Genomic DNA, 26690 nt, shown 5'->3' with positions numbered 1-26690 from the left:
GTGAGTTTCGGAAACTGAACATAAGCAACCAGAAGCACGGTCTAGATAATATCGAGCACAAAAGAATGGGTATCATGCACGTCCATTCGACTTCTCCGCTTGCATTTTGTTCCATCGTTCGATTACCGCCGCCCGCTCTTCCGGCGTGGCGGCAACCATCTCCCCTAGGCCTTGCTGGATGCGTGAAGCCAATATGTCTCGGAGCTTGCTCCTTGATAGACTGCTCCGGAGGGTCTTGTGTAGTCCTTCGAGAGGGTATCCGGCGAGACCCCAGAGCCCTACGCTGTTAGTATAGCACGATGAGTTGGGACATTGGGGTATTCTATAAACATACCTGCCATTGGCTTGAGGACAGCACCCCCAGCGCCCTTGCCAACGCCTTTCAGCATACCTTTCCTCCCAGACTCTTTCCGTCCATGTTTTGGCTGCGTCACGATCCCAGTTATGCCTTGGTATATTTCTTGTGTGAATTCCTACATACCCATACAGGATCAGCAATGCTTTTAGCCCTTAATGCGTTGGTAGGCTTACCGTCCCAGCAGCCCGTAACCCTCCTCTAACGCCCCGAACCGTCGGCGTCTCCTGAACCATTGGATCATGATAGAGTTTCGGCGCGTTGTGGAATCCCTTGGAAAAGCTCAAGGTCAGATCCGTCGGGATAAGGAGAACCCAGTCGAGGATGTGCTTTCCCGCTCGGACGAGATGATACCGAGCATCCATGAAATGTTCATGGGTGTCGATTGATTTGTCGCGTGTCTGCTGCCTGCGAAGAGTGTCTTCTAGACTCAGTGTCTGATGCGAAGTAATTCCGATGTCGTTATTGTTGTTGCTGTCGTTATGCACATCTGGGTTGGGCGTAGAGTCCAGATCTGCGATGTCGGTACGCGACGAGGAATCACCCGAGCCAGTTTCAACATTTCCCTCACTGTCATCAGCAACTGTAGAGCTCTTCTCCGTTTCAGTTTCAGAAATGTCTGTTCGCCCACCGCTCTGACTGGAGCTGTTCGATCCGACTCCCGAGTCCGGGTTGCGGTGCCCATAATGCTCCTTCTTCCACTTCTGCACCGGCGACGAAGGCTTCCTGCCATGCTTAGGGTGCCTCTTCATGCGTATCCGACCATGCCGGTGGTCCGCGCGAAACATCTCCGCCATATCCGTTGGCATCGTGGCCATGGCAGCGACGAAGTCCGTAATGACGCCGTAAAGCACCTCTGCGCCGGCAGTGATGGGGCCTTTTGGGTCGCGGCTTGTATCGTATTCTTTCGAGCGGTACCTAACCCAGATTAGTTATGAACAGAGAAAGGAAGGGAAAGAGACGCACAGGACAAGATCATGTGGTTTGACAAGCCCCGTCTCAACGAGCACCGTCGCCGCAAACGCACTCAGCTTGATATGCGAATGTTTCACCCACCACACAGCCGGCCGATACGGACACAACGAACACCGTAAGCTCTCTGCGTCGAGATGACGGTAGAAGCTACAGACCGCATTGCGAGCACCCTGCTCGGACCGCATCTGCTCCCCAATCTCTTCTGCCTTCTTTTTCGTTTCGTCTTTCAGCGCCGCCTCAATCGCTTCCCCCAGCTTCTCTGCCGTGAGTCTCTTCCACGGAATCGGGTCTGGCCCGGCCCCGGCCCGCGAAACAATTGAGCCCCAGAATGTCTGGTCACCGAAGAATGGAATAACGACTGTGGGCTTGCCAAGTGCTAAACCTGCGGCTGTCGTGCCGGCACCGCCATGATGTACAACACAGCTGACATGCTGAAATAGCCAGTCGTGTGGGCATTTGTCAATCATCATAATCGAGTCAGACGCTGCGTGATCGGCTCCGATGTTACCCCAGCCCTTGGAGATCACGGCGCGTACGCCGGCTTTCTCCACAGCCTCGAAGACAATATCCGTTAGTGCTTTGGAGTCGTCTACGACGATGGACCCGAAGCCGATGTATACTGGTGCGGGACCGGAGTCCAGGAATCTTTGCAGGTCCTGGGGGGGTTTGTAGTCTTGTGCGCTGGGGAGGGTTGAAAAGCCGACCACGTCGATGTTGTCGCCCCAGTCGAGGGGTTTTTCTAGCAGGGCGGGAGACCTGAAATCATGTTAGCTTCGCACTTATTCTTTTGTATCTGCTTTGCTAGTATACCATAAATACGTGTACGGTACCTGCAACCGGTGGGCGAGGCTCGGTGCGCGAATAGCATCCAATGGGTCCAGCCCGAGTTCGCGCTTTCGAAATCGATTAATCAGATCTCCGAGTCCCTCCCACATCATAATTTCGACAACGGCATACGATGCGAAGTTGGCAACAGACGGTTTCGTATTTTGCGATTGTACGTTCGCCAGGGGATGCGGAAAAGCCTGTGTCGCTGACCAGGGCATTCTACCCACGGTTAGCCTCCTCATCGATACGAGTGGGAGAGAGAAGACGTACGTAAACATCATATTCAAGGGAACTCCCAGCTTCTCCGCGCAGCTGAGATGTGCAAAGCTCGGCGGATTGGCGATGATGACATCTGCGACAAACGGCAAACGTCTGAAGTCTACAGCCTCGTCTCCACTCAACGGATCCGGTTCGTCTTTGATATGGTGATCGATCCCTGTCCCATCGCCGGTCTCGTAGCAGCTCCGCCAACATCCTGAGAAGATACTCTTCATCTCCCTCCGCCGCAGGCGAATCGCCCCGCTCCGAATGGTCCGCAAGTCAGGCATAAGTCCCGGGTTCTTCACCATAAAGGCCATCAACTCCGACGGGTCTCCTCCAATATTAAAAAATTCCAGACCCTCGTCTTCGACTGTTTCCCGGAATGAGAGGTGTGTTGCCAGCCGGACGCGGTGGCCATGCGACTTGAGCTGTTTCCCAATCGCGAGAAACGGCTGAATGTCGCCCCGAGAACCGACGACATGAATAACGATGTTCAATCGAAGTGGGTAATATTCATCTTCTGGATTCGGACTAAACGATGCGGAGGATTGCTGGCGGTGCACCGAGTCGCGCGCGTACGGGTGTTGTTGCGTGTGGCGGACGATCCGCTGTAACCAGGGTTGGTGCGGTGTGAGATTGATATTGAGACGGCCATCCTCTGGATCCAACCAGGTCAGTATCTCGAGAAATGAGCTTTTTGTAGAAGTGGTTGGGAGAAACGTACCCATCACCCGCACGCCAGTATCATGATGGTCCTCGTACAGCTTGTGGGCCGCCCGCCCAGAGGAACAGCTGGCGTGCGCCCAGTCCTCAGACGAAATGGTCTTTGCCCTGTTCTGAGCTTGAACCATTCTTTGGTACTGTGAGGTTGCGAAGTGGAAAAGGTCACTTCCGCCTGGAGAAGTTGGTGTGTTATCCGTTGTGCTGGTTCCATGATTTCGCGGTGATGTCATTTGAGATAGAGGTCAGAGAAAAGATAGAGAACGTGGGCCCACAAGGCTGTTCCAGGTTAAGATCTCGGTACCTTTTCGTCCTTCCCACTCCAGGAGCATTTGATGAGGTGAGAATGTTTAAGAGGACAGACAGTAGGATCGGAGCTGGAGAGGCGGTCCGGTTGGCCGCGGAGTCAAGAATGCCACAGGCCGAGGCTGTCCCCGGCACATGAGCTGCACCATTTACAATGCATCCGATGAACGGAGCGATCAACGGTTTCTTGCAGACATCGTTACTAAGCCTCTCATAGTCTATATTGAAGTACTTTCTATTTCCTTTCCTCCGTGTAATCGCAATGAACTGGTGGTGTTGTCGCTCGGTTATCACATGAGGGGTTCGGCAACTCCGTACGGGGTAATTATGGGGTATGACAGCTCAATAACAGTACGCGACCCTAAACAGCTTGGGCTACTGTATCTCTCGCACTCGAGTAAATCATATCATTGAGTTTTCCATAGAATTACACGTAGGGACAAATATACCAACCACGGAGGAGTGGGAAAGATGTCCTTGAGCAGAAAGGGGGTGCAGGCCTCGTGCGGGGTAACCCCAAAGCGGAAAGGTTCGATGGGGTAAGATGCCTGATAATTGTCTGAGGATTCAGGCATAAAATTTAGCACGTGATATTCATGGCACAGCCACAGCCGAGCCCACCGGTCCAGGGCCGTGAGCCTGATTGGACACTCAGAGTTTTCTGTCTTGCCACTCCTATTGGCCATTAATTTAAGCCGCCGCTGCCTGAGGCGCATTGATTCTTTATCGCCTGGAAAATTTCCAGTTTCCCCTCCATCCAATCTCACCATCTCCTCTCTCCCTGTATTTTGGGGGCCTTTGCGTTCACTTGTGGTTTCTTGGGTTTCTTTCTCGTTGTCCCTTTCATCATTTCTGCCTTTTTTCTCTTGTTTTATACCCGTAAAAGTTGACTGCATTTATTATTCCCGTGAGTTCGGTTGATGAGCCTTGAGCGGTGCGTCAGTTAGAGGCTAACAAGACGAAGATAGAGAATTTCAAGAGAATGCCGCACCTTGAGTCCACCCCAGCCATGCCTACCCTTGTCGCCAAAACTCCCTCGGCCGTTCCTCCCGCTCCTCAGGAGATTTCTTCCCTTCTTCAGACGATCTTCAACGCCGAGACTTCTCAGCAGTCGCTTGATGCCTCATATGCCCTGGCCAACCTTCTGATTCAGAGCGTCGGCCCGTTTTCTTTTTCCCAATATGATTTTATCCTCCCTGAAATCAAAAAGGCTGCCCTTGACAAGAAGAATGGCGCCAGACGCGAAAGCGCGATGCTGATCCTCGGCGCGCTGGTTGAGCGTTTCCCTCCGGCTCATCCTCTCAGTGAAGTTGTCTTCCTTCTCCAAGACGGTGGTGTTTTCCACCTGGCCCTCGATGCGCTGGCCGACAAGGGTGCTGTCGTGCGGGATGCCGCCCAGTACGCAATCGATGCCTTGTACGCCGCCCTCAAGCCCGAGGCCAAGGTCAATGCGCTACTCCCTGCCATCTCCAGCTATTTGAGCCGCGGGACCGGCAAATGGCAGGGTTTCGTTGGTGCTTACTCTCTCATTGAAAAGATGGCCCTTGATGCGCAGATGGGCTCAGGGACAAAGGAACAGGAGCTCGAGAAGGACGTCCTCCGTGAGGCAATGGGCAAGACTCTGAAGGACCTCATCCCGTTGGTCGAGTCTGGTATGCACGATCTGAAAAACGATGTTGTCAAGTGCGCCTGCAAGGCCATGAATGCCCTCACCACCCTCCTTTCCAACGACGATGTGGAGCCCCGCATCCCCCTGCTCATCAAGACCATGGAGCAGCCCTCCGAGCAGACCCTGCAGAAGGCTATCCATGCCCTATCGCAGACCACTTTCGTCGCCATTGTCACTTCTCCCGTGCTGGCTCTGCTTACTCCTCTACTGGAGCGCTCTCTCAATGCGCCAACCACTCCTCAGGAAACTCTGCGTCAGACCGTTGTTGTTGTGGAGAATTTGACCAAGCTCGTCCACGACCCCGCCGAGGCTCGTACTTTCTTGCCCAAGCTTAAGCCCGGTGTTCAGGCCGTCAAGGATCGTGCCTCTCTTCCCGAGGTTCGTGAGCTGGCCACCCGCGCCATGGATGTTATGGAAAAGGCCATGGCGGACAAGGATATTGCTGCCGGATCTGTGGCCAAGGTTACTCCCGATGAGGTTCTCTCTGTTCTGAACGCCAAGATTCAGGAGAACGGTGGCCTTGCGCGCCCTGATGCTGCGACCTTGTTCGAACTCGGTAAGACTTATGTGTCTGAGATGGTCCGTGAGGACGTCAACTGCCGCCTGCTCGACCGTATTCCCTCCTGCATTGCCCCGTACCTGCGCGGCCTTCTAGCTGAGGACAAGCACGACGAAGTCGCCGCCGCCGTACAGGCTCACTTTGTTGCAGAAGATGAGCGCAAGTACGGCAAGCCAGTTCCGGATGATCCTAACGAGGTTGAAATTGTCAACGCCAATTTCTCGCTCGCTTACGGTGGTATGCTTCTGCTATCGCACACGAACCTTCGTCTCCTCAAGGGACACCGCTATGGTCTTTGCGGACGTAACGGAGCTGGCAAGTCGACGCTCATGCGTAGCATTGCCAATGACAAGCTTGAGGGTTTCCCTCCCCCCGACCAGGTCCGGACCTGCTTCGTCGAGCACAACCAGGGAGAAGATGCTGATCTGACCATTTTCGAGTATGTCAAGAAAGACCCTAAGATTGCCGCCGAGGGTGATGAGCATATTCGCAACGTTCTGCTCGAGTTCGGTTTCACCGACGGGCCCGAAGGACGCCAGTCGCAGGCCGTGGGCTCTTTGTCTGGAGGTTGGAAAATGAAGCTGGCTTTGGCCCGTGCAATGCTTTTGAAGGCGGATGTGCTCTTGCTTGACGAACCTACTAACCATCTTGACGTTGCGAACGTCAAGTGGCTGCAGGAATACCTCAAGAAGCACACTGAGATCACAAGTTTGATTGTCTCTCACGACTCTGGTTTCTTGGACGAAGTGTGCACAGATATCTACCACTACGAACAGAAGAAACTGGTTTGCTACAAGGGAAACCTGGCTGAGTATGTTCACCTTTTATGTCACTCTACACCATCAGTTGCTAACTCTTGATTGCGCAGTTTCGTCAAGGTCAAGCCTGAAGCGAAGAGTTACTACACTCTCTCGGCCTCCAACGTCCAGTTCAAATTCCCGCCGCCTGGTATTCTTTCCGGTATCAAATCCAACACCCGCTCGATTTTGCGAATGACCGACTGCTCCTACACCTACCCCGGTGCCAGCAAGCCCTCGCTGACCGGCGCCTCTCTGTCGCTCACTCTGTCGTCCCGTGTTGCCATCATTGGTGGTAACGGTGCGGGTAAATCGACGTTCATCAAGATGTTGACCGGCGAGACTATTCCGCAAACCGGAAAGGTGGAGAAGCACCCCAACCTGCGTATCGGTTACATTAAACAACACGCCTTGGAGCACGTCGAGATGCACTTGGAAAAGACTCCCAGCCAGTACCTTCAATGGCGGTACGCCAACGGAGATGACCGCGAGGTCTTCCTCAAGCAAACCCGTATCCTCACTGAGGACGACAAGGCACAGCTGGAGAAGCCTGTCGACCTTGGAGACGGCCGCGGTCCCCGCCGGATTGAAGCACTTATTGGTCGACAGAAGTGGAAGAAGTCTTTCCAATACGAAGTGTATGTTCCCAATCCATATCCTTTAGCTCACGTTATTTGTGCATGCTGACACATTCAGGAAATGGGTTGGCCTCCTTCCCAAACATAACACCATGATCTCGCGCGAGACTCTTCTCGAGTTGGGTTTCTTCAAGTTGGTGCAGGAATTCGATGATCATGAGGCCTCGCGTGAAGGTCTTGGTTTCCGTGTTCTCGAGCCCAAGACTATCGCTAAGCACTTCGAGGACGTTGGCCTCGACCCTGAAATTGCCAACCACAACGAAATTTCCGGTCTCTCCGGTGGTCAGAAGGTCAAAGTCGTCCTTGCTGGAGCGATGTGGAACAACCCGCACCTGCTTGTGCTTGACGAACCCACTAACTTCTTGGACCGCGACTCTCTCGGTGGTCTTGCCGTTGCCATTCGCGATTTCAAGGGTGGTGTTGTCATGATTTCTCACAACGAAGAATTCGTTGGCGCCCTGTGCCCGGAGCAAATTCACATTGCCGACGGCAAGATCGTTGCTCGCACAAATACCGCCATCTCTCTGGATCGCTTTGAAGACAGCGCCTCATCCACTCCCCAGCCCGGCAGCACGGCCGCCAGCTCCGTGGCCAACAGCGCCGCCGCGTCAGCCGTCAACTCCGGCGCCGAGGACCAGGGCGAGCTCAAGTTCAAGGCCAGGAAGAAGAAGAAGATGACCCGTGCGCAGCTGAAAGAGCGTGAGGCTCGGCGCCGTCTTCGTCACATTGAATGGCTCAACAGTCCTAAGGGAACTCCCAAGCCTCCCGATACCGATGATGAGGCTGAATAGATTGCTGGGCTTGTTCTTTTGTGCTGGTTGACTGCATGAATGATGCATGATGATTTTTCTAATGTTCTGGGATAGACGGTGTTTTGTTGAGTCTTGTATATACCTATAGACTTATTGTATTAGTTTTGCTCTCGCCTGCTAATGTTTGGTTTCATTGCTTTTCCTAATTCAATATTCATAGAGTAGCTGTGCTCCAGCTGAGCATCCGCCTGCCAAGTGCAGCCCCAACTCCACAGTCTATAACAGAAGGGCAAGCAACATGTCCATTGTTCAATACCTTTGGCAGGTAACAGAGTGATGTGCGGCTGTTTACTTGAAGCAGAAGGCGACGGCACGTGAAACGGCCGTCTTACGTAGCCCTGCGGAGCTCGATCTTCATCTCCGGCCTGTCTGTCCCCTTTTCGTTTCAACTCAACCCACTTTCTTCTCTTGCTTTCCGTGGTTTTTTTTTCCTTTCTCAGTTGTCGATTGCTATAGTTTCTGTATTCAACAGTTCTAGATCTCGCTTTTTAGTTCTTGTCGCTCTCTACTTCAATGACCTTCCCTTTCCGCGCATGAAGGCACCATGCCAAAAAGCTATACTCCCGTTCACGATTCCATCCCCGAGGAAGATCACTTCTCCGACGATGAAAGCAACTTCCGGCTCCATCGTATAGACAGATCTGCTTCTCGCTCGCGCTCTCCGAAAGAGGATGATGCCGAACCGTCCATTCTCGCTCCGCTCGTCCGCAAATCTACCGACTTCGAGGCATACTTGGACTCCCTCACCGAAGACGAGCAACAACTGCTTTCTGCCTCTAAAGACCATGGCATAGAAGATCTTGATCGGTTTGGCGATGGCACTGCTGCTGCGCGCCGAAGATTTTCCGAGTCAAAGAAGCGGAGGAAGCTGCTGACGAAGCGCGGCGGTTGGCGCGCGGTTTACTATTCTAAAGCTTGGTGGCGCACGCTGGTCGTCGTCATCATTGCCCTGGGATTGTTGGTTTGGGGGTTTTTGAAATACGCTTCTACTCGCGGTGATACTTGGGAGGACTATGTGCGTTTGGCGAGTTCATGGACATGCGCAGCGCTGATGTGGCTTAGGATATGCCCGGACCTGACTCGTACTTTCCCACACCCAAGGGAGGCACGCTCAAACATTGGGCGGAAAGCTACGAGAAGGCGTCAAAGCTAGTTGAGCGAATGACATTGATTGAGAAGGTCAATATCACGACGGGGACGGGTTGGCAGATGGGGATGTGCGTTGGGAATACGGGTCAGTGCTCCTAATCATCTCCAGAAACTCAATGCTAACCATATCAGGCCCCGCGGCACTCGTCGGGTTTCCGTCGTTATGTCTACAAGATGGTCCCCTCGGAATCCGCTTCGCAGATCATATCACCGCTTTTCCCGCTGGAATCACCACAGGCGCGACATGGAACAGGGACTTGATGCGCCAGCGCGGTGCTGCCATCGGACTGGAGTCCCGTCTGAAAGGAGTGAATGTCATTCTTGGTCCTTCCATGGGCCCCCTCGGTATGATGCCGGCTGGTGGGCGCAATTGGGAAGGCTTTGGGTCGGATCCTGTTCTTCAGGCGGTCGCTGCTGCGGAGACTATCCGTGGAATTCAGAGCAATGGTGTTATGGCTACAGCCAAACACTACATAATGAATGAGCAAGAGCACTTCCGTCAGCCTAACGAATGGGGCATCCCATATGCTCTTTCCTCTAACATCGATGACCGCGCTTTGCACGAGGTGTTTCTTTGGCCGTTCGCTGAGAGTATCCGCGCGGACGTGGCTAGCGTCATGTGCTCTTACAACCAAGTAAATAACTCTCATGCATGCGAAAATAGCAAACTCTTAAACGGCATCCTCAAGGACGAGCTTGGCTTCCAAGGTTTTGTACAGTCGGACTGGCTCGCTCAGCGATCAGGCGTCAACAGCGCTCTAGGTGGTCTTGACATGAGTATGCCTGGCGATGGTCTTCACTGGGCAGACGGCCGGTCACTATGGGGTAGCGAACTCACCCGCGCCGCACTCAATACTTCCGTTCCCATGGAGCGCTTAAACGACATGGTGACGCGGATTGTGGCCGCCTGGTATCAGCTGGGCCAGGATTCTTGGGAACGCCCAGCTCCTGACGGCGATGGCGGTCCTAACTTCTCATCCTGGACGGACGATGAGTTTGGCTTCCGGTATCCCGGCAGCCCGGGTGATACGTCCGCTGCTCGCGTAAATCGGTTCGTTGATGCACAGGGTAGCGGAGACGAAGGCCACTGGAACATTGCCCGAAAAGTTGCAGCGGAGGGCATCGTTCTGGTCAAGAACGTCGGTGGTGTCCTGCCTCTGTCTCGTTCACCTAAGGCCAACGCTGAGAGGCCATATCGGGTTGGCGTATATGGGGACGATGGCGGTCCTGCCGCTGGTCCCAACATCTGCACCGACCGAGGGTGCAACTCAGGGACTCTGGCAATGGGCTGGGGTAGTGGCACCGTCGAATTCCCATACCTAATCAGCCCGATCGATGCCTTGCAGGGTGCATGGCAAAGCGATGTTCAGATGACGCCGTATTTACGAAATGCGGTGATGCCTGCAGACACGTCGGACAAGGATCTCTGCCTCGTCTTCGTCAACGCTGACTCCGGCGAGGGCTATATCTCCGCTGGCGGTATCCACGGCGACCGCAACAACCTCTTTCTTCAGAAGGGTGGTGACACTCTTGTCCATACCGTGGCCACCAACTGCGGCGGTCCAACCGTCGTGGTCGTGCACGCCGTTGGTCCCGTCATTGTTGACCCCTGGATTGACCTCCCCGGAGTCCAAGCCGTTCTCTTCGCCCACCTTCCTGGCGAAGAAAGCGGCAACGCCCTTCTGGACGTCCTCTTCGGCGACGTCGACGCCAGCGGCCGCCTCCCCTATACCGTCGGCAAAAGCCTTGAAGACTACGGCCCCGGCGCGCAAGTCCTGTACGAACCCAACGCCCCCGTCCCGCAAGTCGACTTCTCCGACGCTCTCTACATTGACCACCGTTACTTCGACCGCAACAACATCAACCCCCGCTACGAATTCGGCTTCGGTCTCTCCTACACGAAATGGGAACTCTCAAACATGAAGATAACCCGCCTTCAACGGAACCCTTCGCGTCTCCCCGCTGCCCGCCCCCCGGACGCCGTAGCACCACCCTCCTACGATGCAAATCCTCCACTCGCAAACGAGTCTGTCCTCTTTCCACCTGGCTTCCGCATCCTCTCAAAGTACATTTACCCCTACCTTCCTACTCTCGAAGCCACGACTCCTCCCCCTCCAGACCCAGAAGCCAGCGACAGCGCTACCGACCAAAAACCCCACCGCACCAAACCCTCCGACGCAGGCGGCGGGGCCGGCGGTAACCCCTCCCTTTACGAAGAGGTCGCACGCATTGACCTAACGGTCCAGAATACCGGCACACGGTCCGGCCAACAAGTGATCCAGCTCTACGTCTCCTTTCCCGACACCGTCGCTGAATCGTCGGGTCAAAAAAGTCAAGAACAAATCGACTTCCCCGATCGAGTTCTGCGTAATTTCACGAAGATCTCGCTGGAGCCGGGGCAGAAAATGGATGTAAATATGACTCTTACCAGGAAAGATCTGAGCTACTGGAGTGTGCGTGAGCAGAATTGGGTGCTGCCGAAGGATGAGTTCTATTTCTGGGTTGGCTACAGTTCAAGGAATCTGCCATTGGGTAAACCTTTTGATCCTTGAAGATTTTGGGGTAAGATCAGGTTTCTACAAGTAAATTTGCTTGTTTCAAAGTATATATTTGCGTTAGTAACCTGCGGTTACTACATGAAATAAAGCATGAAATACGAAAGGTGGATCTGGTTGCATTTTGGATATACATAAATAATTTAGCACAGCATAGCATACTAGATCAGCATAGAAAAGCTTTGCTTGTACACCCTCGAAAATGAGTCAGAGAATAACCATCAGTTTGGAATCATAATCATATCTAGCATAACGAACATAACACCCAAGATTAGAGAACCATTAAGAAACCGGTATCAAAAAAGGATGAATTTAGAGTTTCGAAGCAGTACCCGGAGACGAAATCTCGTTGTACAACAGGCTGGTCAAGAAGTCGGCGTAATCTTCACCGGTAACCTGGCCGGCAAAGTAGCGACCAGCAAGCTGGAACTTGTTCCCCTTGGGACCCTTGGCTGCAAGGGCATCGGCCTGTTCCTTCAGCAGACGTAGGGCATAGGCCTTGTCAACCTTCTTGCCCTCGGAGGTGGTAACACCGTGGCGGGCCCATTGCCAAAGCTGGCTGCGGGAGACTTCGGCGGTAGCGGCGTCCTCCTATTTCATCATTAACATCATTTCTTTGGGCTAAGGAAGTGCAGGGGTGCTCACCATCAGGTAGTTGATAGGGATACATCCGACACCACGAAGCCAGCCCTCCATGTAGGAGAGACCGATGTTCAGGTTCTTGCGGATACCGTCTTCGGTGATCTTGCCGGGAACGTTGGTGTTGAGGAGGTCGTTGGCGGTGATGTTGACGTCCTCGCGGCGGACGTGCATCTGGTTGGGGGTGGGCATGTATTTGTTGAAAATTTCGCTGGCAATCGAAGCGAGAGCCGGGTGCGCAACCCATGTGCCGTCGTGGCCTGCACGAACTTCACGGAGCTTATCGGCGCGCACGCCTTCCATGGCCTTGTCGTTGGCCTCGGCGTTGTCTTTAATGGGGATTTGAGCGGCCATTCCACCCTGCATACGTTAATACTAATATCAAACTTTGCAAAGAAAGGGCATACCATGGCGTGGACGCCTCGCTTGTGGCAGGTCTTGATGAGGAGCTTCACGTAGGCATCCATGAAAGGTACGGTCATGGTGACATCAGAGCGGTCAGGAAGGACAAAGTTGGGGTGTTGGCGGAACTTCTTGATGAAGGAGAAGATGTAGTCCCAGCGGCCGCAGTTGAGACCGGAACTGTGGTCACGGAGTTCGTAGATGATCTAAGCTGTTAGCGTAGCCCTAAACGAGAAAGCAAAGAAAACACACCTCTTCCATCTCAAACGCAGCAGTGATGGTCTCGATCAGAACGGTACCACGGATGGTGCCGCGGGGCATGCCAATGTAGTCCTGAGCCAAATTGAAGACATCGTTCCACAGACGAGCCTCGAGGTGAGACTCCATCTTGGGAAGGTAGAAGTAAGGACCGAACCCGCGGGCCACCAATTCCTTGGCATTGTGGAAGAAGTACAGACCAAAGTCGAACAGACTACCGGAGATGGGCTCGCCATCGACAGTGAAGTGCTTCTCGTCGAGGTGCCAGCCACGGGCACGAGCAATCAGGGTGGGCAGGGTTCGGTCTGTGCGAAGCTTGTACTCCTTCTGACCCTGCTTGAAGTCGACCTGGCGGCGGATGGCATCGTAAAGGTTGATCTGGCCGTTGATCATGTTATCCCAAGTAGGCGCGCTGGAGTCTTCACGCCGTTAGCTGGATACTCATCGATATGTTTGCAGATCTGTGATCCATACCCTCGAAGTCAGCCATGTAAGTCCACACATCCGAGTTCAGTGCATTGATGACCATCTTCCGGTCGGTAGGACCGGTGATCTCAACGCGGCGGTCGACAAGACCAGGCGCTGGGGGAGCTCCCTTCCAGCTGGGGTCATCGCGGATGTGCTTGGTCTCTGGGAGGAAGTCGGGGAGGTGGCCCTTGTCGATCTCGGCCTGACGATCAACGCGGCGCTGCAGGAGAGCCTTGCGAGTAGGGTTGAAGGTACGGTGTAAGATGGCGAGGAAAGCACAGGCTTCCTTTGTGAGGATCTTGCGGGCTTCGTTGCTCACGGAGCCGAGGATGGCCACATCCTTAAGCTGCGCGTCGACCTGAGACATGATGCTAGCGTTCACTTATCCAGTGTACAGAGATATGGAGAAGTGTAGCGAAGTTTGGAAAGAAGAAAGTCAATCAAGGATCCGGGGGCGAGCCTAGACCAGACTTATATATATGAAGCATGCCGATAACAGTCTTTCGGCAGGAGCACATTGGGACTACGTCAGTGAGCGAAGAACAGCCGCGGTCCAATCGAGGCCGGTGATTGGGAGGCTGTGGAATGGATCCATGAGCGCGGGCAAATCAGGAAGGATGGAGCAGGGACGATAGGAATTGAGCCATTCAAACGGTTGATCGTGAAGTTGAAAGCGTCAGGATGAACGGATCTGGCCGAATCCGGCAATTAGTCATGTGGTTTTTCCACGGAAAAGTCACGAGACATGAAGCTACTCGGCCGACAGCAGAGCTCTTAATGCTGCGAGTCCCAGCTTTCTGCACGGCGAACGGCGTCGACCGAGACGACCGAGCTCTCGACCGACTAAGGGCTACAGTTTATCTGTTACGGGTTTACATGGAACGAATCTACAAAATTGTTGGCCTACAATTGCAGATGCAGAGTGGCTACATATGTCTTCTCCGTGACGCTGCCCAGCCGAGGAGGCAAACAGGATGGAAAACTCCCCGCACGCCCGAGCGAGCAGCTCCTATGAGCTCCCAGTGCCGCGGTTGATCGCCCGGGCAGTTTCACCTTTCGTCCGTCATGCTGAAGCTGTCACCGATATCTTCCGAGGTTTGTCCAGCTGCTACTATAATTATTGCTTTGACTCGATATCGCGATGAGTCACTACTAGCAGGAAAGGAACCAATCTTAACCAGCATCAACAATTGTGTATCTATACCTCAATCGCTGAAAAACAGCACCGCTGGCACGTGAAAAACCCATGAACAGACCAACATGAGCTATCCTAACATGTGATATCATAATATGGATACAATCCCAGCTCCGGATCGACCCCGGAATCTACGCTCTGACCGGGTTCGGGATCGAACGGGTCATCTGTCAACCTTCAGCCTTGTCTCCCAAGCTCCTAGAGTTTGATCGGCGAGGCCCGGCCACTAGACTGTCTCAATATACCGTCGCACCTCCCTATATCAAGTCAGCATATGCCATTGAACATCCCATTGGGTAGAGCATACCAGTCCGTTACGGCCTCTTCCCACAGGCGCAGTTCATGTTCCCGAGTCCCACCAAAATGATCAACGAAAGCATCGCCAAAGACTTCCCGTGCGACACTGTCTTTTCGCGTAAACGTGGCGATCGCCGCACCCAAATTCTTAGCAAGCCGTACTCCCTTGTCGCTCTCGCCCCCCATATCCTCGCCCTTGGATAACGGAGGGACAGGAATTTCGAGTTTCTTCTCCACACCCCACCATCCCAATGCGACTATGGCTGCCAGCACGAAATGCGGGTTCGCATCGGCTCCAGGCACACGTACCTCCAGCCGAGTGGCCTTCGCACTCGCGGTTGGCGGCGTAATAAGACGAATAGACGCGGCCCGGTGCTCTAAGCCCCAAGACACGGTTACCGGGGCCCAGAAGTTCTCCACCAAGCGCTTGTAGGAGTTGACAGTCGGCGCGAACATTGGCATAATGTCCGGAAGCCCTGTAAGAATCCCGGCCAGGAAATATCGTCCCAGGTCAGAAAGGTGAGCCACGTCCGGGTACGGAGGAGAGGGATCTGGGGTTGAGCGGTGGAACGCATTCGTGCCATCACTGTTCACCAGCGAAATGTGCATGTGGCCACTGTTGCCCGGTAAGCCCTCGCGCGGCTTTGCCATGAAGGTCGGCGTGATGCCATGTTTCGTGCCGATGGATTTAACGACATATCTATACTTGTCAGCAATTCCCTGGATCCGCAGTCAGCCCAGGACATACTTGAAGAGTCCAGCTTTATCCGCCATTCCCTTGGCTTCGCCGAACTGTAAAGCCTGATCCGTTGTCAGCACGCGAACGGCCACAATTCAGTAGAGTCACCCACCGCTTCATAAACGCCCGGTCCGCTCTCGGTGTGCCACCCCTCGATCTCACAGTCAAATTGCTCGCAGGCGTCGAAGATGCCGTAGTAGTAGTCTTGGTTATGAATCGGACGCGTCAAACTGTATCCAAACATCCCGTCTGTGATTGACGGGAGCGCTTCGACCGGGTTCTCTTTCAGGAAGGTTGCCGTGGACGAGGCATTGCGATCGGGCGTTGCGAACTGGTAAAACTCATATTCCGCTGGATACGCAGAGGATTAGCTCTGCTCTCTCAACCGCTCCAGGGCCGACTCACCACCCGCCATCGCACGATACCCCTGCGCCTCGGGCTTGCGCAGCGCCATCCTCAGCAGGCTCCGAGGGCATGCAAACAACGGCTCCTTCGTATCCGGGTCATAGAAGCTAACCAGGAAGAAAGGCACGTTATTCTCCCAGGGAATGCGGCGGAAACTGGAGAGATCCGGTTTGGCCAAAAGATCCCGGTACCCGTTCTCTTTGTTGCTGATCCCAAGCTCGCGGAAGTATGTTCTATCATGCATATCCCAACCAAAAATGACCGAGCAGAAACCGAAGCCCTCATCGACGACCGAGAGGAATTTCTTCTTGGAGACCAGCTTGCCGCGAAGCATGCCGTCGGCGTCGACGCCAGCCAGTTTCACTCGAGTGTCATTCTGTAAGATTTGCGCGACGTTGTCGGAGGTGACTTCTGTGGCGGACATTTCTGTTATAATTCTGGATATCGTTCGCGCCTTGACGGTGAACAGATGCGAGCAAGGGAAGCAGGAGCCGAAGCGTAGGTGGGTAGGTATCAGCGGGGTCCACGGTGGCTGGACAGGAGTGCAACGGGGGTTAGTGGTTCACTGTGCCTGAAGGAGGTCAAGATACACTGACAAACACTGGTTAGTAACAATTTATCTCCTATGATAGGGATCATCTTACTAACAGGAATATAGATCGACCAAAAAGGGTGGACGATAGGTAAACAGTGGTGTCGGTGTCGGTGAGAGTCCGTCCCTGTGGGCACAGGGCAGCCTGTAGCTATGGGGCTTATCTGAGATAACTACGTAAGATAAGTCTGTCTGTCCCCGATCCTCGTGCCCCGCACCCACCACTCATCCCTGGCCCTCCTGGAGCTTCATCCAAGCCTCCTTCTTAATACTTAGCACTGACTTCAACGTCGTTATACACTCTAATTTTCATTCACGAATACGTATTCTCGCAATGGCTACCCCGCGAGGCCGTCTCCAAGGCAAAAATGCCATCATCACCGGTGCCGCAGGGTAACCCACCCCACATAACACACACAGCCCACGTATACCGATAACGCAGCTAACACCAACACAACAGCGGTATTGGACTCGAAACCAGCATCCTGTTCGCCCGCGAAGGCGCCAATGTCCTGATGGCAGACATCTCCGCGCCGGCTCTTGAAAAAGCCCTCGCGAAGGTCAGAGAGCTTGTTCCTGACGCGCCCCGTGTTGAGACCATCAAGTGCGACGTCTCCAAGGAATCCGACGTCCAGGCTATGGTCGAGTCCCAAGACTCCTGGGGCGGCACAGATGTGATCTTCAACAACGCCGGAATCATGCACGCGGACGACGCCGATGCCATCGACACCCCCGAGAAGATTTGGGACTTGACGCAGAACATCAACGTCAAGGGCGTATGGTTTGGATGTAAACATGCGGTGCTGAGCATGCGGAGACACAAGAAGAGCAAGGGCAGCATCATCAACACGGCGAGTGTTGTTGCGCTGGTGGGGAGTGCCACGCCGCAGCTGGCGTACACGGCGTCCAAGGGTGCTGTGCTGGCGCTGACTAGGGAGCTGGCGATCGTGCATGCTCGGGAGGGAATCCGGTTCAATGCATTGTGCCCGGCACCGTTGAAGTATGCCTATCCTTTCTTCGATCTGCTTTTGACATGTCTGACTTTGAACCAGCACTCCACTCTTGCAAGACTGGCTGGGTGACGACCAGGCCAAGCGTCACCGCCGCGAAGTGCATTTCCCCATGGGACGGTTCGGAGAGGCCATTGAGCAGGCTCATGCGGTGGTCTTCCTGGCCAGTGACGAGAGCAGTTTTGTCAATGGAGCCGACTTTGTTGTTGACGGTGGCATGAGCAAGGTATATTTTCTCCCCAACCCAACGAATATCGGCTAAGCTAACAACGACAGGCGTACGTTACCCCTGAGGGACCGGCTCCTCCGGCCCCTAAGAATCAGGCTCAATAGGTTCTCTGGGTTAGTAGACACTAGAAATAGAGTAGGCTCAGCAATGGATTGCTATTCGAAGATGCTACCTAACTGTAAATACACTGCTTCCCGCTTAAACTTGATATCCATCAAGGACATCCCGAGTCAGGATAATTGCAGCTATCATCACTACCCCCCGTGATGCTGACCCCACTGAACGTGAAGTTCTCACAGCTCCCATCTCCACAAAGAATGTAATAATCCTTTCCACCGCTCATTGTCCCCGTGACATCGGTGAATTCGACATTGGTGATGCTCACCCCGTTGCTCGGCTCGCCGGTCGGGCCCCCGTTAAGGTAATCCTGCTGCACCACGATACCGTACTTACTGATTCCACTCAGGCTGATGTTCTCATACTTGATGTTCGAGACCTCGCCAGTCTCCCCTTCATTCGTCTTGATCCGGCATCCATTCTGGGAATTCACAACCTGACTATTGCTGAACACAACTCCATCAACGGTATTATCGCTCTTCCCGCCAATGGACCCGATACTCAGTCCGTGTCCGCCAGAGCAGTACATGTTATCGACGGTGATGTTTGTGCCAGACGTAATAGCAACACAGTCATCCTGGTTGTAAACATTGCTATCTTTCAGAATCAAATCAGTCGACGACTTGATATCGAATCCGTCCGAGTTATGCGCGGCGGGGTCGCCGTCAGAGGAATCGTTCGGCTCGTCGCCGGCTGAGTTGTCGAGCGTGATGCCGGTCAATGTAAGGGACTCGGTGTTCTCGATGTCGAAACAGTGTACCGGCCAGTTCTGGATGTTGAGGTTCGCAACCACGGAGTTGTAGACATGTTTCAGGACGATGAAGTGGTCAGGTCTGCATCCATTAGAAAGTGTTCGCCTTTTTACCGGCTTGGACGGTCAAGTGAGGGTCCTTAGATAGGGTGAGAAGGTACGTACTTATCCGAGCCACCATTCGACCCCTGCCCGTCCCAGTATGCCTGGCCGTTCCCGTCGATGACGTGGTCCTCTGTGCCGGTGATGGTCAGGTCCGTGCCGGAGATGACGATCGGGTCAAAGTCGCTATCTGGCGTGTCACCGAATGTCTTGTTTTGTTAGCTTCGTCCCGTCACAAGATACCGTCCCGCCGAAGAGAGAGGGTGCGTACCGTCTTCCCCGCAAAGATCACCGCCGCCCCGGTCTGCAGATCCTGAAGGTCAATTGTGCTGGAGGGCGGGGCGTACACGTCCGAGAGCATGATGTTCGAGCAGGATGCAACGGCCGAGGAGATGCCGGCATAGTCAGTTACTGTGCATGTTGTGCCGCCGTTGCCAGTGTATGAGGTGTATGAGGAGGCTCTAGTGGAGGTTGGAGCTTCAGTGGTTGCAGCCGCAGCGGAACTGGAGCTGGGGCCGGGGCTGGAACTCTTGACCTGGGTCTTGAAGGTAACCACTGCGCTGGAGCTGGAGCTGGAGGGAACAGAGACGGGGATCTGCGAAGGAGTTGCCGTGGTCGTTGGGGTCGCGATAACAGGCACAGAGGCCGGGGCAGTGCTAGCGACAGGAACAGCAGTGGCAGTAGCGCTGTCAACCGGACCGAGACAGCTGCATGCACTGGAGAGGTGCTTGATCTTGGAGTCGCAGGCGGAGAGAAATGCGTCGGGGATGCCGGTCGGCTCGGTCAATATCGAGGCAGTGAACGTCGCGCAGAAGCTGGCTGCTTCAACAGAAGAGACCGAGTAGATGGAAGCGCAGGAGTGCGCAGGGTCGTTAGGGTTGTTGCAGGCTAGGGCAAGTGGGAGAAGGGAGGTAAGGAGCGCGCAGCGCTTCATCTTGAGTGATAAAGAATGACTGGATAGAAAAGAGACGGGGAAAAGAATGAACGTGAGGAAAAGAACGACAGGACTGGCCTTGCGGAGCAGAATGGAAGAATCAGGGCAAGAGGCCTTCTTTTATACCTGGGCTAGGTCTAGTCGGCGATACGACACGACAGCCCCGTATCCGAGTCGTCCGGCTAAGACGAGTCAGTGACTATGCCAGACCATACGGAAGAAGCTTCTAAGCGATCAGGCCGCCTGGAGAACAGATAAATTCAGTTCCTCGACCCGAACGCTTGAGATTGCTTGACTTGAGGACGGAACTGCTATTGGTGGAAAACGGAGACACAAGCCTTTGCCAATCTAGGTGTTCATTTTGATAAATTGGGCTTATTCCACAGGGGTCTATCTGAAACTGATCTAACCCTAATTCAAGTGGACACCTTGCTCTCAGTCTAGGGCGGGGAGAGTCGCCAGCGTCTCACTCTATCCAAAGACAGAGGAAGTAACAATTCATCATGCATGCAGTATCTGGCTTCTCTAAAAGAAAGAAAGTGAACAAAACTAAAAAATAAAAAAGGCAACGGCCGGTCTGATGAAGAACAGGGTGCTCGCAGCGACTCGACAAGATGAAACCTTACCCCGAGGCGGCTTGTATCGTGAGACCGTAAACACCAAGAGGTGGGACCGAGACAATCTATCTATGACAGGCTATTCTGGTCTCGCCCCTGCTCAAATGCAGGGAGATGCTCAGCGACTGTCAAATGTCATGGCAATGCTCACCTCCATTCATTATGCCATAACAGTTGACCGCATTGATCGGAGAGGGAGTGCGTAGGCTGTATCAAGGTCAGTGTTGGCAGTTGTGGCAGTTGTTGATCGCCTTTTCATGACAAGCTCTTGATCAGAGCATGAGAACTGACCAGCTTGATGTGGGGGTACTTTCTGCCTTTATGTGCCATTCTGTCACACTATATTTTTCAAGAGTTAGTCAGTGTGGCCGAGTGGTTAAGGCGGTAGATTCGAATGCCTATTCAGCATTATTATCTACTGGGTTCGCCCGCGCCAGTTCGAATCTGGTCGCTGACGGTTTTTTTTTTTTGGGCGGGCAAGTACAACTGCGCACTGACCGGGCACTATCAAAATATGTAAGTTATGCAATCCGACTCAGCCAACCAGAGCACTCAGTTTTTGGGTATCGTGGCAGTGCCAGGCCCACGGATAATCTCATACCCCAGAGACTCCTGAGTACCGTTCCACGGTTAACAGCACGCCCAGGGGGCATTGCCTCGGATCGTGACGTCGGGGATGGGGAGACTTGCTGCACCCAAATCATGCGATCAGCTGATGGTCTGACCTCCATTCATCCTTCTTAAACACACCCATTCTTTGTCCTCTCTACCAAATTACCACAGACCATCCATTGATAAGAACTACATCAATTCTACCATCTGACCCGTCTGACCCGTCTTACTACCATGCACCCCGAATTCTCCGCACATCCCCCGCAACGCCCGACTCTCAAGCGCCCGGCCGCTATTCCGTCCGTCCGGTTCAGACGCTGGTATGCTCGCTACACCATCCATCGCTTCAACTTTAACGTTAATTACTTCTTAGGTCCATCCCCCTCCTCGCCATCGCAGCCGGCGTCTACGGAATCGCCCAGTACGGGGCGATGCAGTCCAACTCGCCGTACCGGGTCTCCAGCCAACTAGCCGAGGAGGAGCGTCTCCGCAAGAACCAGCAGCTCATGGACGCCTACGGGTACAAAGACAACGTGGAGGATCTGCAAAAGGCCCTGGAGGCATACGAGATCCAGTGATCCGGGCTCATCCCGTCTACGAAATCGCTGTTTGATTTTATGTGGCGTTGGCATCGGGTCGGAGTTATGTCTGATTGCTGGTTGAATTGGATCGCTCGGCGTCCGGAGTATTTACTGTCGGGATCGGTTTCTGCATCGCTTCAACAGAATGTCGGTACCTTTTGATGCCTTTTAGTCTCTTTACGACTCATCATGAATATATATATATTTATATATACTCGCAAATTTGACCCCCATATATCCACTATGTATATTTATGTATATTTATATATATTTATTTAAATTTATATGTCTGTTTACGCTATATACTCTGTTCTCAGGACAAAGATCAGCTGCTGGGGTCCGCAGAAGATCACCGAAGCCAGCCGAGTCGAGCCCGCTTCGTTTGTTGTCTCGTCTGTTTCATCCTTCGTTCTTCTATCGTATGATTCGGAGGCTTGTCTTTTATTGAGTATTCCCATATTCCGATATCTCGAGCTACTGCCGCGTCCAGTATCAGTCCAGACTGGGAATGCAACTGGCGGCCGCTATTTTGTTGCTTTTTCTATTGAAAATGCCGTCGTGTATAGATTCGGAATGTCCATGCGACCTCTGCATCACAAAGAATGCTCACCATTCGTAGCCCCGTCCAACTGTCTCTGCGCTGTGACGCCATCGACTGGACCTGCCTGATGTGCTCGTCTAAACCTGCGATAGCTTCATTTCGATTGGAAGCAACGATCCTCCTTGCGGTTGCTTCTGTCACAAACACCCCGCCAAGTGATCGCTGATCACACGCCACAGGGCAGCCTTATCTTGAGCATGCTGATCCGGATTCTGGACGAGTCACTGATTGGGTATATTAAGAACTATGTCGCCTGCTGTTCCTTTCTGGTTCAGTCAAGCTCTCCATGCATCTCGCAACGCTCGCTACTCTTGCTCCCCTTCTCTTTTCTACCTGCGCCGGCCATGTAACACAGTCGCGATTACATGACCCCAGTTGCACCAGGACCACAGTAGCCGTTCTGTAAGTTATCTCCTGTGTACCCTAGATATGGTGCAGAGCTAATCGGGTTCGGGCAGAGGCGGCGGAATGGCCGGTGTTACTGCTGCGGTTCGTTATCCCCTTGTCATGGGCCGGCTCGGCTAATCCTCGCAGCAAGCTCTAGCAAATGCCTCGATGCATGATTTTATCATCGTTGAGTATCGAGATACCCTTGGAGGTCGGGTCTGGCATACCGAGTTCGGGCAGGGTCCGGATGGGCAGCCGTGGGTGATCGAATACGGCGCCAACTGGGTAAGGCATCGTTGAGGGGCGGAGACGGAGGGCAGAGTAGGAGAGCTGACAGAGAGCAGATCCAAGGACTGGGGTCAGAAAACGCCGCAAACCCGGTCTGGACTCTGGCCAATAAGTACGGTCTCAAAAACACGTACTCCGATTACGACTCGATCCTGACGTACAATGAAACCGGATATACCGACTACAGCCATCTTCTCAATGAATACAGCGCGGCGTCAGAAAGGGCATCAGAGCGCGCCGGGAGTATTCTCAACGACAACATCCAGGACATGACTGCGCGGTCTGGTCTGGCGCTGGCCGGCTGGAGACCGCGCAGGGACGACATGGCAGCACAGGCCGTGGAATGGTGGAACTGGGGTATGAAAGAGCGGCGTCCGGCCGCTGGCTGACACTGAACCAGACTTTGCAAGTTGCAGCAGCTAACGCCCCATAGATTGGGAGGGCGCCTACACCCCCGAAACCAGCTCGTTTGTCTTTGGCGTCGCCTCGGAGAATTTGACCTTCAACCAGTTCGGTGACAAGAACAACCTCGTCCTTGACAGGCGAGGGTATAGCGCCATTATCCAGGGCGAGGCCAACACCTTCCTCCACCGCAACGACTCCCGCCTGCGCCTCAACACGCGAGTCACCGACATCGAGTACGGCCCCGGGGGCGTCATCGTCCGCAATAGCGACGGCTCCTGCATCAGCGCCGCCTACGCCATCTGCACCTTCTCGCTCGGCGTGCTGCAGAACGATGCCGTCAACTTCACCCCGTCCCTTCCGGACTGGAAGCAGACCGCTATTGCCAAGTTCAATATGGGCACCTACACCAAGATCTTCATGCGGTTCAACGAAACCTTCTGGCCCGACGACACCCAGTTCTTCCTCTATGCCGACCCAACGACTCGCGGGTACTACCCTGTCTTTCAGTCCCTCTCAACAGACGGGTTTCTGCCAGGCTCGAACATCATCTTCGTGACCGTAGTCCAGGACCAGGCGTACCGCGCAGAACGCCAGTCAGATGAGCAAACGAAGCGAGAAGTCCTCGAGGTCCTCCAGAAGATGTTCCCCGACAAACGTATCCCCGACCCCATCGCCTTCACATACCCGCGCTGGTCCACGGAGCCCTGGGCCTACGGGAGCTACTCAAATTGGCCCGCGGGCACGACCCTGGAGATGCACCAGAACCTGCGCGCGAACGTCGACCGGCTCTGGTTTGCAGGCGAGGCGATGAGCGCGCAGTATTTTGGGTTCCTGCACGGCGCGTGGTTCGAGGGCCGCGAGGCGGGTATGAATGTTGCTGCGTTGCTGCACGACGAGTGCGTGAGCATCTATGGCGTCGAAACGTGCGGTGCGAGGAAGCACTATGATGTCCTGCATGGGACGACACCGGCTGCTGCTTATACGGTGGCGAATGGGTGGACCGCGAATAGTACAACTATACAGGCTTAAATGATGTCTAGGTATATTACAGCGTGATATATAATGAATATTTGACATATACACTGAGTGTCAGTTAAATACTACTTCACCAAACACAACCTTTCTCTCCCACGCTCTCGTATCTTGATACTGAGTTTTAAAACTATACATATCTTATGCGCTCCATGATTATTCAGGGATATAGATCCACATCAAGCTTGTTATCGGGCTGATGTTCTTATATTTTCCATGCCGACGAGTTCCCAGGGTCCCGAGCAGCTATAGCGGCTTCTATGCAGGGCAAGTTCTTACAAGAATGAGTAGGTACTGTATTACGCTACAATCAAAAGGATGCGGAACGGCCGTTCTAGCATGCTGTCTGGCTAGCTATACAAGCCATGCCAACATGTACACCCAATAGACAGACTCTAGGCTGTTATAACCCTATACAAATATGGTAGATGGGGCGTCGTGGTTCCATGGCCCGTTGAGGAACATACAAGACGAAATAGACGAATATTTATTATTAGGGTTATTTATGAGTCTGAAATATTACGAAAAATACTGGAGAGAATTTAAGAGATAATAAAAAATCCGACCAACGCAGGACTCGAACCTGCAACCTCCTGCGGCTTCCAGGTTTTCGTAAGAACCGGAAACAGATGCCCTACCATTGGGCCAGCTGGCCAATTGTTAACGGAACTTTAATTTCACTCGCACTATATCCTACAATTATAGGTAGCCTTAAAACATTCTCGTCCCGCACATTACTACCGTTCCATTGCTGGAATCAAGACATTAATCTACTAACTTATATCCTCGAATTATAGTTTTCATCACCTTGTACTATGAGTATTGTTCTAACGAGTATGATACAGGTCTAATGTCATTAAGGGTCGAGTCCAGGTGTTGGAAACTGGTCAGGTTCTGAATACCAGTGAGCTTAGTAGCACGCCGAATCTCGGTGTAGGGTTACTTGAGGCCTTGTTCGATTCTTTTCGGCTTTCTTGACTGTGCTGTCTAATCTGCATACAGGCTACTAGTTCTATGGTTTCTGTTTTCAGGCTATAGCTATGGTGCTGGACACCATGCAGCACTCGAATGTTCAGTTGCTAGCGACAAGTACCCAAATCTGGAGCTCCAAGGGTTTATGTAAAGTACTTGACTCTCCAGCCCCGCAAGACAATTTTTGCTGATATGACCTCGGTGGTTCAGCCCTGTATGCAGGGGTGGCTGCAAGAGAGCGTGGAAACCAACTCACGAAGATCTCAGCGGCAGTCAGCCCATGCGCTGTCAATTAGGGGTATGCAGAACTGGCCAAGTGAGTCTACGTACCCGAGTGTTCGTGACTGCGTTGGGACAGTGTCGTTATTGATGGTCACTTTTATGGTGGTCGACCTATATCGGACTACTCAACGTACTTTGCTTTAACAGTTGGTATGTCTATCTTTGTCCTGACTCGATGTAGTTGGCAGCCAGATAACAATGCGATGGCCGCTGCCACTCATCTCTCGACTGTCCAACATGATTAATGACAGGTATTTAGTCCAATGGTGCATGGAGCTGCAATAGTCATGGATATGTTTTGGTGGGGTGGAACACCTGTTTGCCATGAAATGTTGGTGGTCCATTACCTGAAACTCGTATATATATCCAAATAGTCAGGCTTTATTCATTCACTGAGAACCTCCCCATCAGACACAGGACCTTTGTCACCTGTGAGCTATGCACCAATTTCGGTTCTTCACATAGTCCATTGCCCTACCTTTACAAATAAGAGGTGTGGTAAAGAGACAATGAAGAGTTTTTCCCTACATGATTTTTGGTATATAACTTAAAAACGACCGTAGACTTTAACAACCAAGGCCGGCTGGCCCAATGGCAAGGCGTCTGACTACGAATCAGGAGATTGCAGGTTCGACCCCTGCGTCGGTCAATTTTTTTGCAGTTTGCCATTTTTAGTTGCGGGTCGAGCATGTGGAGCGTCTTGGCGTCGAGACTGACCACGTGGATGTTGACACACATCGTATAGTTAGATGGAGGGCTTGACAAATACGTCAAGAACGTAGAATATGAGTCTTGTTTTTGAAACCCAGAATCCGTGAGTCTGAGGGATAACCTTGACCCACACGAATAGGGGCTCCCGTGGTTCATCAAATCATGTTCTTTGGATTACATAGGTACTAGAAATAAACAGATACAGCATCGTGCGGCGAGCGAGGGCAGGATATAGAACAGCAATGACGGAGCAGTTAAACTGCCAGCGCCCATAGCGTTGAAGCATATAAAAGCTGCCAGAGAGGCTGTCTTGAATGGCACTGACCAGCTTTCTGGCCGCATACACCGTGAGCGTTCACCTGCCCATCCTGTTTCTGATCGAGCGAATGCCCAAGTCAAGCGTGATGGGCTTTTGCAGAGACTTTTACGATGTACCATGA

General features: G+C 53.1%; 10 protein-coding genes and 3 non-coding genes across 13 annotated transcripts; 8 read left to right on the top strand and 5 right to left on the bottom strand.

The window, feature by feature from the left end:
• Window positions 1-72: 72 nt before the first annotated feature.
• BDW70DRAFT_147319 (putative UDP-glucose,sterol transferase) lies at window positions 73-3270 on the bottom strand (the record flags this gene model as incomplete). Its single annotated transcript, XM_073738693.1, has 7 exons — window positions 73-278; window positions 335-473; window positions 532-1273; window positions 1322-2086; window positions 2141-2377; window positions 2429-3077; window positions 3144-3270. 7 exons carry the CDS (start codon window positions 3268-3270, stop codon window positions 73-75), a joined length of 2865 nt encoding a protein of 954 aa, XP_073599820.1.
• Window positions 3271-4186: 916 nt separating this feature from the next.
• Window positions 4187-8041, top strand: BDW70DRAFT_81259 (putative mRNA-nucleus export ATPase (Elf1)). Its single transcript, XM_073744920.1, has 4 exons — window positions 4187-4352; window positions 4410-6484; window positions 6542-7108; window positions 7167-8041. Exons 2-4 carry the CDS (start codon window positions 4428-4430, stop codon window positions 7897-7899), a joined length of 3357 nt encoding a protein of 1118 aa, XP_073599819.1. The 5' UTR covers window positions 4187-4352; window positions 4410-4427; the 3' UTR covers window positions 7900-8041.
• Window positions 8042-8464: 423 nt separating this feature from the next.
• BDW70DRAFT_156173 (beta-glucosidase) lies at window positions 8465-11621 on the top strand (the record flags this gene model as incomplete). Its single annotated transcript, XM_073740151.1, has 3 exons — window positions 8465-8935; window positions 8983-9154; window positions 9202-11621. The coding sequence occupies 3 exons, from the start codon at window positions 8465-8467 to the stop codon at window positions 11619-11621; spliced, it is 3063 nt and encodes a 1020-aa protein (XP_073599818.1).
• A 157-nt stretch (window positions 11622-11778) lies between these two features.
• BDW70DRAFT_81238 (malate synthase) lies at window positions 11779-13838 on the bottom strand. The gene is made up of 5 exons (XM_073744919.1): window positions 13398-13838; window positions 12918-13342; window positions 12671-12871; window positions 12270-12623; window positions 11779-12215 (listed from the first exon to the last, which is right to left on the bottom strand). Exons 1-5 carry the CDS (start codon window positions 13756-13758, stop codon window positions 11937-11939), a joined length of 1620 nt encoding a protein of 539 aa, XP_073599817.1. The 5' UTR covers window positions 13759-13838; the 3' UTR covers window positions 11779-11936.
• Window positions 13839-14220: 382 nt separating this feature from the next.
• Window positions 14221-16852, bottom strand: BDW70DRAFT_81221 (glutamine synthetase family protein). The gene is made up of 7 exons (XM_073744918.1): window positions 16676-16852; window positions 16028-16618; window positions 15735-15973; window positions 15632-15684; window positions 14894-15583; window positions 14682-14843; window positions 14221-14626 (listed from the first exon to the last, which is right to left on the bottom strand). Exons 2-6 carry the CDS (start codon window positions 16449-16451, stop codon window positions 14813-14815), a joined length of 1437 nt encoding a protein of 478 aa, XP_073599816.1. The 5' UTR covers window positions 16452-16618; window positions 16676-16852; the 3' UTR covers window positions 14221-14626; window positions 14682-14812.
• A 33-nt stretch (window positions 16853-16885) lies between these two features.
• On the top strand, window positions 16886-18017 carry BDW70DRAFT_81184 (putative short-chain dehydrogenase/reductase family protein). The gene is made up of 4 exons (XM_073744917.1): window positions 16886-17012; window positions 17080-17619; window positions 17672-17855; window positions 17906-18017. Exons 1-4 carry the CDS (start codon window positions 16954-16956, stop codon window positions 17960-17962), a joined length of 840 nt encoding a protein of 279 aa, XP_073599815.1. The 5' UTR covers window positions 16886-16953; the 3' UTR covers window positions 17963-18017.
• A 7-nt stretch (window positions 18018-18024) lies between these two features.
• BDW70DRAFT_128245 (glycoside hydrolase family 28 protein) lies at window positions 18025-19908 on the bottom strand. The gene is made up of 3 exons (XM_073735410.1): window positions 19100-19908; window positions 18892-19037; window positions 18025-18808 (listed from the first exon to the last, which is right to left on the bottom strand). The coding sequence occupies exons 1-3, from the start codon at window positions 19760-19762 to the stop codon at window positions 18073-18075; spliced, it is 1545 nt and encodes a 514-aa protein (XP_073599814.1). The 5' UTR covers window positions 19763-19908; the 3' UTR covers window positions 18025-18072.
• An 829-nt stretch (window positions 19909-20737) lies between these two features.
• On the top strand, window positions 20738-20836 carry BDW70DRAFT_t47. Its single transcript has one exon. It is a non-coding gene; the product is annotated as a tRNA-Ser (tRNA).
• Window positions 20837-21170: 334 nt separating this feature from the next.
• BDW70DRAFT_128241 (uncharacterized protein) lies at window positions 21171-21875 on the top strand. The gene is made up of 2 exons (XM_073735409.1): window positions 21171-21311; window positions 21365-21875. Exons 1-2 carry the CDS (start codon window positions 21226-21228, stop codon window positions 21567-21569), a joined length of 291 nt encoding a protein of 96 aa, XP_073599813.1. The 5' UTR covers window positions 21171-21225; the 3' UTR covers window positions 21570-21875.
• A 28-nt stretch (window positions 21876-21903) lies between these two features.
• Window positions 21904-22733, top strand: BDW70DRAFT_128239 (uncharacterized protein). Its single transcript, XM_073735408.1, has 3 exons — window positions 21904-22575; window positions 22632-22662; window positions 22712-22733. Exon 1 carries the CDS (start codon window positions 22175-22177, stop codon window positions 22337-22339), a length of 165 nt encoding a protein of 54 aa, XP_073599812.1. The 5' UTR covers window positions 21904-22174; the 3' UTR covers window positions 22340-22575; window positions 22632-22662; window positions 22712-22733.
• BDW70DRAFT_147312 (putative flavin containing polyamine oxidase) lies at window positions 22460-24282 on the top strand (the record flags this gene model as incomplete). The annotated part of the gene is made up of 5 exons (XM_073738692.1): window positions 22460-22575; window positions 22632-22662; window positions 22708-22845; window positions 22881-23205; window positions 23282-24282. 5 exons carry the CDS (start codon window positions 22460-22462, stop codon window positions 24280-24282), a joined length of 1611 nt encoding a protein of 536 aa, XP_073599811.1.
• Window positions 24283-24847: 565 nt separating this feature from the next.
• Window positions 24848-24940, bottom strand: BDW70DRAFT_t43. Its single transcript has one exon. It is a non-coding gene; the product is annotated as a tRNA-Arg (tRNA).
• Window positions 24941-26116: 1176 nt separating this feature from the next.
• On the top strand, window positions 26117-26188 carry BDW70DRAFT_t48. The gene has a single exon. It is a non-coding gene; the product is annotated as a tRNA-Arg (tRNA).
• The last annotated feature ends 502 nt before the right edge of the window (window positions 26189-26690 follow it).

Source organism: Aspergillus foveolatus (assembly GCF_047715535.1).
Source record: "Aspergillus foveolatus strain CBS 279.81 unplaced genomic scaffold BDW70scaffold_4, whole genome shotgun sequence".
Lineage (NCBI taxonomy): Eukaryota > Fungi > Ascomycota > Eurotiomycetes > Eurotiales > Aspergillaceae > Aspergillus > Aspergillus foveolatus.
Note: the sequence above shows the minus strand (reverse complement) of the source record. Positions and strands in the feature narration are given on the sequence as shown.